The 7,970-nt window shown below is 30.1% G+C and overlaps 1 protein-coding gene across 3 annotated transcripts; it reads right to left on the reverse strand.

The window, feature by feature from the left end:
• LOC109353671 (CRIB domain-containing protein RIC10-like) lies at positions 2,089-4,920 on the reverse strand. 3 transcript variants are annotated; one of them, XM_019596021.1, is made up of 5 exons: positions 4,586-4,920; positions 4,154-4,305; positions 3,474-3,571; positions 3,314-3,371; positions 2,089-2,770 (listed from the first exon to the last, which is right to left on the reverse strand). In XM_019596021.1, the coding sequence occupies exons 2-5, from the start codon at positions 4,209-4,211 to the stop codon at positions 2,334-2,336; spliced, it is 651 nt and encodes a 216-aa protein (XP_019451566.1). In that variant the 5' UTR covers positions 4,212-4,305; positions 4,586-4,920; the 3' UTR covers positions 2,089-2,333. The 3 variants fall into 3 exon arrangements, with proteins under 3 accessions (XP_019451566.1, XP_019451565.1, XP_019451567.1); XM_019596020.1 differs by having other exon boundaries at positions 2,089-2,775; positions 3,313-3,371; XM_019596022.1 differs by having other exon boundaries at positions 2,089-2,764; positions 4,586-4,919.

Consider the following 7,970-nt stretch of genomic DNA (forward strand, 5'->3'; position numbering starts at 1 on the left):
AAATAGTTATGATTTGGAGTCTTAACAAAATGAGGGATTGAGTTGCTTTGAACCGAAGAAATTCAGGTTCGGCTGTGTTCAACTCGGTTAAATTGGAATAACCTAGAAAATGAATCGGACGGTTCACTAATAATTAAAAAGCTAATATTTTATTTTACTTTGGTCCAAAAAATGAAGAAATTTTACTTCAATATAATGTATAGTTAATTATATAATTTTTTACATTTATATATAATTTGATAGATAAAAGTTATTAATTATTTATGAAATCATCCAATTCAACCAAACAATTTAACTGTTTAAATCAGTTAAAGCTAATATGTGACATCTTAGTCGAGTTTCACAACATTGGTGAAACTAAAACTACCAATTCCCCCGTTGTCGCAATGGACTTCTTTGATTGACAAAGTAAAGCAAGATATGCAATTACGATTTAACTTAAGCGAATTATAGTTAGAGTAAATCACTTACTCATACATGAGAAATAAGTATGATCTTTTAAATAAAAAAGTTAATGAGTGTAGTTAAGTTAAATAAAATATAATATACTGTGAAGACAAATCCAAATAATTTAAGAGTCAATGTTTCTTCATTATTTTTGCTTTGTTGCAAAATGCATCAATAATTCTAATGGAATATTATTTAAATTATTATTATACTATATCGTAACAAAACAAAAATAATAAAGATGTATGACTTATATACTATTTGAATTTTTCTCTAAAATATATCATATTATGTTTAATTTAATTACAATTATCACATTTTTTGTTTAAAAGATCAATTACACTTATATCTCCTTCAAGGTAGTCAGTGTAATATATTTATATAAATTAGGAAGTTTATGTATGTGTAGAAAATGGATGAATGATTTGTATAATTTCACTAAAACTAAGATAGTACGAGTGTAATTTATCTATTAATTTTTGTTTCATTTTGGTATGACATTTCCAAATATGTTAGTCTGGAGAATTTTTACTTTAATTTATTTTGTGATGTTTGAGACTTAGATTGTGTTCTGCATGAAGTTAATGAACGGCAAACAGGATAAAGAATAGGTCAAAAGTATTAATATATGCATCTAATCCTAACAAGATTTGTTGAAGAAATCTCATAAACCCTTTTATGATGTGCTTTTTACATATGTTATTCATGGTTATTATGCAACGACACTAAACATCACAAATCTGCCATAATCTGGTTTTGGATCAAGAAAGTATTTGTGAGTTGAACTTATAAGTATATTTTATTGCTCTTAAGTTTTCTATTTTTTCTTTCCAATCTAAAATCTAACTCTTAGAGAGATCTTGAATGATCGGAAAAACATAAATTGATTTTTTGTTTGATTGAGTTGAGTCGCTTTCTCAAGGTGTGAGGAGGTTTTAGTTTGTTTTCTTATTTTTCCATACTGTGATGGACCTCTTGACACTTTTATTTTTGTAATTTCTTTTACTACCTTGCATCTGATTGTTGAGCTAATGTGTGAATTTTTTTTTCAAGGGGACAATTTGGTGATTGAAAACAGTTATCAACTTGGTTTAAATTTGCCAATTGTTTCCGTGGGGTAATTTAATTTCTAAAATAATTGATTAATTTGTAACATAGAAGAAATTAATATTATTGAAATCAATATATCATTGATCAAACTAAAGAGTTTTAAAAAGATACTATTAAAATTAATATATTTATATATATACTATATATAAAGACAAAATATTGTGTAACTATCATCATAGACTAATATACAATTTTATATTTTGTCCATAACAATTTTAGTTTTTACAAAAAAATCATATAATTCTATGTAACTACAATAACAATCTATCTTACCTTAAATGGATATTAGTAAAATACGAAAAATATAACATAAAGTGTATCCAACAAAAAAATTATAATTCTTCAAAATAAAATATATAAAAATTGAATACTTAATACCATAAAACAAGAATACGAGTTGGTAGACACAAAATATCTATCAACACGCTAATATATATAAATGAAATATTCATGTGAATGAATAAATAAACTAGTCAACTCAAGGAGAATATACTAATTAAGGAAAAAAGTAAAAAATGGGATGAGTATGAATGATGAAATGAAACTCCAATTAAACAAATGCATCAAATCAAAATCTGTAATTTACAACTTATACAACACCTTCATATCCTTTTCCCTTGTCTCCCTCACTTGGACTCTCATCACTCACTCTCTTCAAATTAACTCCAAATAAACACCAATTATTTAGTTAATAATTGATTAATTAAACTCTACTTGAACCAATGCTCTTTTAACGACCAACTCAAGTCCAAGAACCACAATTAATTAATTAAAGTCTACTTAGACCCATGCAGTCCTGGCTCACCTGACTCGAGTTCAGTGAGAGAGATATCAGTTATTGAATCTCCTTTGGACGATCTCCTACTAGTTCTTGTGGATGGCTTTCGAACTGAATCACCATCTTCAGAGGATGCCATCTTTGATTTCCTCCGAGGTTTGGTTGCAGTCGGTGGCATGCCATCAGGCAATGGAGATTCAGATCCATGGTTGGAACCACGACGGTGCCGCCTCGAGTGTCGAGAACTACCAGATGAGGAATCATGAACGGAGGTGGATTCTGAGGATGCATCGGTTGATCGATGGCGACGTGTGTGCTTATGCTTGGTGTGGTCATTGGAGTCGTTGTTGTCGATTGATTGGTGTCTCGACTTGGGAATGAGATGTCGGATCTTAGATCCTTTTGAACTTGAATTATTATTGTTGTGCTCTGCAACTGTTGCAAAATATTTTGTCACAATATTAATTTAGAAATAATTTTGTTGAATTAATATTAAATGAATTTCCTACTAAATTTCAATCGGCAAATTTAAAAACTATGTCAACAATCAGTATTAAAAGAATTTCATAATATAGCAATTAATATGATACCATCTCCAATTTAAAAATTCATAACTATTAATTGTATGTTGACATATTTTATAGAAACTCCAATTAGGGAACTCTTTTAATATATATCAAATATCATCCCCGATTTAAAAATGTGTCAACAATTTGACCACTCAAATGTTACATTACATGTACCAAACAAATCTTAATGATTGATAGTTTTAAAATTTAATGAAATATAAAACAAGCGTAGGACATCTTTTAAAATTACGTATGTCATATTCTTTCTAGTCTTGTATGGGCTTTCCTTACAGCTAGTATGTAGTTTTTCTTCCTTTGTGAATAAAAATGTATTATAAACCATTAATTATCATATTTCAATTTTGTTGCATGTGTGAGAATCTATATCTATATATGTGTATATGCAAACCTTCAAGCTTCTCTGTAGCATTTTCTGTTCCTTGTGTGGGTTCTTTATACTCATTCATCTGCATAAGTTTAAAATTACAAATTAAGAAACAACAAAGGCATGCTTCATGAGGAAGAATAATAGAGCAAATAAAACAAGAAGAGGAGAATGAGAATAGTACCCAGCTTGGTGCATTTGCTGATGGATCATCTGATCCAATATGTGCCACATGCTTTACATCTGTTGGGAATCCAATTTGGATTTCATCTTCTTTCTCATCTGTAAAACTTATTACAATTTATTTAGTAACTCAATGACAATAAAATGCAGATTTATCAATGCTTGTAAGATTAAATATAGAGATTTTTTGGAAGGAAATACATGGCAATTGATTTGATACCCATCTCTCAAATACCATTATTAATAAAAGTCAAGAAAAAAAAAGGGTCCCCAAAAAATTATATTTTACATTGTAATCCCATGGTTAAGAAAGTAAGGATTTAGTTTTAAGATAAATGAATGAAAATGAAAAACTTCGGAACCATCATACAAAATGTTTTATAGTGTTGAAGTCATCCATTTCGCTTCATTTTAATCTAAAACTCAACTGACAAACATATCCTAAGTATCCAATATCCAACGAAATACAACTAAGTTTAAACAAAAGAAAAAAGTTTCATTAGATAGCAATACCTGAAATTCTAAGTAATCAAAGTTCTAAGTGAAATTATTCTTATCATCATCCACCTCTCTTCCACCCCGCATTAAAAAAATGTTCATATATATTCGTGAATAAGAAAACTTGGGATATGTTTAAGTAAATTTACTTGCATGAAGTTAAGGAAATGGACTTTCACTTACCAAATATTTGGGATATGTATTTAAACCCTTTAAAGATTCCTTTCACCTTTGTAGACATTATATAAACGAAGCACTTTTATATAATTGCACCAGAAACCTTCCCCTCCAAAGGTGCTGGTCCTTTAAATCTTCAAGGAACTAACTAAAACTTTCTGAAAGATAAAATAAGCCAACAAAAGATCATATAAGAAATCTTCTTTGTATATCAATCAATCCTTGGGCCATATCATGCTACACAATAAATTTAAAAAAAACGAAGAAGCATTCTGCAAAATCCATTTATCAATTAAGCTTTAACTGGTGATCATTCTGGAAGAAATTATTTTTGTCCATATTCATAAAATGAAGAAACAAAAACAAAAACATCATTTGCTTGGAAAAATATTTAATTAATTAAATAAAAATAATAAAACTCCTTATATATATAGCTACCTTCAGAATATATGTTTAAATTCATGACAAAACTTTATTGGCCTCCTTAATGTTGGAACCAAAGAATCCCATGCATAATATAAGAGGGAAAAGAACACATATAACAATGAAGATGGCTAGTTGAGAGAAAAGTTAAGAAAATTTGAAGAAAGAGATGTGCATGCAGCAAAATTATTGAGCAATTCTTGGTTGGTTTTGCTTTTGGAGAATAAACCAACCAAGAAGAGGGAGTCTTCAGGGTGGAAATTCTCAAAAGTAAAAACCCAGAGAGCAATGGATTTTGATCCACCCTCTCTTCAGGTTGAGACTCAAATCAAAACTTGTGCACAACGTCTTTTTAGGTGAAAGTCCTACAATTTTCAGGTATAAAAGCTATATTTGGTAATAGCGTTTTGAATGGTTTTCTATATTTCTTTCAGTGAAAGCACGAGAAAAAAGGTTAACAAAGGATAATTGGTGAACCATATAAAGCTATGTTCATTCTATTTATAAGAAAATTGATGTGTTAGGAGCTTTTAGCTTTTCAATTTTGTTTTTTTTAGCACTTAACGTTGTGATATAAAACTGCATGACAATCTTGTGCATCTAGAACAAATTATTAATATTATTATTATGGAGATGGCTAAGGAATGCCCTACCAGTACATGTGTAGGACACTTGATATGGAATATAAGATAAAAACTTTGCATTAAAGGTTGGTATAATTATGTACATTAACTAACAATGTTAAATTAGCTAGTATATTTACTATAATTTTACCACTTTTTGATTCTATAAGGAGCATCGTATGACTCTATTATTCATACCCAAAGATTTATAATATATAACCAAAAAAGAAAGGTTTATAATATATTTTATTGGACCTCCAAATTGTGGTGGATCAAAGTGGGGATTTTGGGCAGCCACTAGACACTACTTATTCATAATAAAAGCTATTAACAAAAAAATTACCTTAATTTTAAATAGCACTTTTCGTTGTTTTAAAAGACTTGACTTATTAATAATTGAATAAGAGTTTGAAATTTTTATTAATTTTTTATTTAAATCGTTAAATTGTCTGTATGTATTCTTCTATCAACCTATTTTTGTAATTTAGTTGCAAAAACCGCAAGAGGTTAAGTAATGGGAATTAATAAACCAATTAATCAAAAAAAAAAACTTGTATGAAGATACCTATGATACGCATTTATGTTTATTGGTGTTATTATTTATGATTAAATTTTAATCAAAATTAAATTTTTGATGTGTTGGTAAAACTTAATTGGTTGTCTCCACCTACATAATCTTTATGCAAATATTTCTCTCAACCAATATGTATTTCTCTACCATGTTTTGTTTCGTATAAACTAACGCATGGATAAAAAGCTTCATAACATCATTAGTTAATAAACTAAGGCTCCTCTTGTTTTCTTTGCTATTCACATTTTTATCTCAAACCAATTAAAATACATCGTTTAATTGAAATAAAATTTATAAAAACATAAACTAATCTTATATATTATTTGATATAATTCTATTAAATAAGGACATAGAAATAAGATATTTTTAGGACAGAGGATATATTCCTTCCTTTTCCACTAAATATGTGGTTCAATTCCATTGTATTTGTTATAGTATGGTAAAACCGGGATTGAAAGGTGGCTTTAGTTTTTTAGGACCCGGCAAAGTTTACCTTAGTTATAAGAAATTGTTATTAATTTGGCTTCCAACAATTCAGAATGGCACCAAAGATATTTTAGTGGTTGAGTCATGATCAGATTGTTTTCTTTAAGATGTTTTATGATACTGTTCAAAACATGCAAATATAATATCAACCACGTCATCACCAAGATAAGATAATTCAGTTGTTCGTTTCGAATTCTTACTGCAACGTAAAAATCAATCTCGAATATACCCACAATTTGGCTATCATTACCAATTCTCAAAATACATATGCTATGATTATCAGTGTCAATTTTCAAACTTCTACATTTCCAACAATCTGACTACCAATGTCAATTCTCGAGATTCCTACAATTTGTGTCAATTTTAATACCACGAAAAGAAATAGAAAGAAGGGAGCCGAAAATGTTGCAATAGAAGAAAAGTTGAGGACTTCTCTATTGGGACGATTTTTCTGAATATGGGAGGCCTTTATTTATAAGCGGAGACCCCCAACGACCAAGTCGATCCAACGATCCAGAAAAAAGATCTCATTCAAATGACCATAAGATTTGATGGTCATGATGAGTCTCATGGTCACACGACCGAATCTTTCTCTATTCTTCCTTCAAACTTCAACTGTGAACTAACTTAGTTAACACGTGTGCCAACCGTGTATTGACTTGGTCAACACGTCCCAAAAAATAAAAAGTTCATTGGGTCCAAGCCCAAACACAAACCGAGTCGAGCAGACAATGATAGAGGAGGTGGTGGTGCATACACATTTGTGGTGGTTTAGATTATGTGTGTCCTCACACACCATAAAACCTATTGTGCCCCTTGGGTTACATCCTTTAGGGTGCACTAAAGGCTTATAAACCCTTTACTAGTGTCTCCTCCATCCTATGTGGGGACTTGGGTTTTTTCATTTTACACCCAAAAGTCTCAATTAATGACCCCATTAATTAGGTGTGTTCCAACAATCCATACATGAATTTCTATGGTTTCTTAAGATTATGTATAAACAAGGGTTTCATAAGAAGTGACCCCACTTCCACATTTACATAGGTGAGTCCGTCAAGAGTATTCTTGTAGTCTAGGTGCTTATCTCCAATTACAGTATTTATTTCATTAAGAGTTTAACTCGTCCTTTTATCTACTACAGGAATCATGTTTCTCATCATTTTATAGCATGTTCATTCTCATATCACTTCACAACTTGTTATTACCCATTGGACCTATTTCTTGGGATCTCCAATCAGTTAGGTATGGTTACCATCATGAGTGATCCTTGTTCTAAGAGAAATAGTCACATACTCTTAGAAGTTTTATGGACTTTCTCCCCAGCTAATCCTTTCGTCAAACGATCTGATAAGTTATTATCAGTGCGTACATGATTCACTTTAATAACTCTTGTCGAGAGTAGCTCTCTAATAGTATAGTGCTTACGACATATTTGGCGTATCTTGCCATTATAAAAACCATTCTCAATCTTTACAATAACTATGGTACTATCACAATGGATCAACATAGATGGTATTAGTGTTTCTCATAAGGGAATATTTATAAGCAAGCTTCTCAGCCAACTTGTTTCTTCACTAGTTGTTGCTAGTGTTGTCATACCAATTTCTATAGTAAACTGAGCCAAAATAGTCGGTTTCTTTGACTTCCAAGAAACAGTCCCATCAACTATTGATAAGTGCCAAAAATACCTAATTTTTATACACTTTTTATGGCACTTATC

The sequence above is a fragment of the Lupinus angustifolius genome, chromosome LG08 (genome assembly GCF_001865875.1).
Source record: "Lupinus angustifolius cultivar Tanjil chromosome LG08, LupAngTanjil_v1.0, whole genome shotgun sequence".
NCBI classification, from domain to species: Eukaryota; Viridiplantae; Streptophyta; class Magnoliopsida; order Fabales; family Fabaceae; genus Lupinus; species Lupinus angustifolius.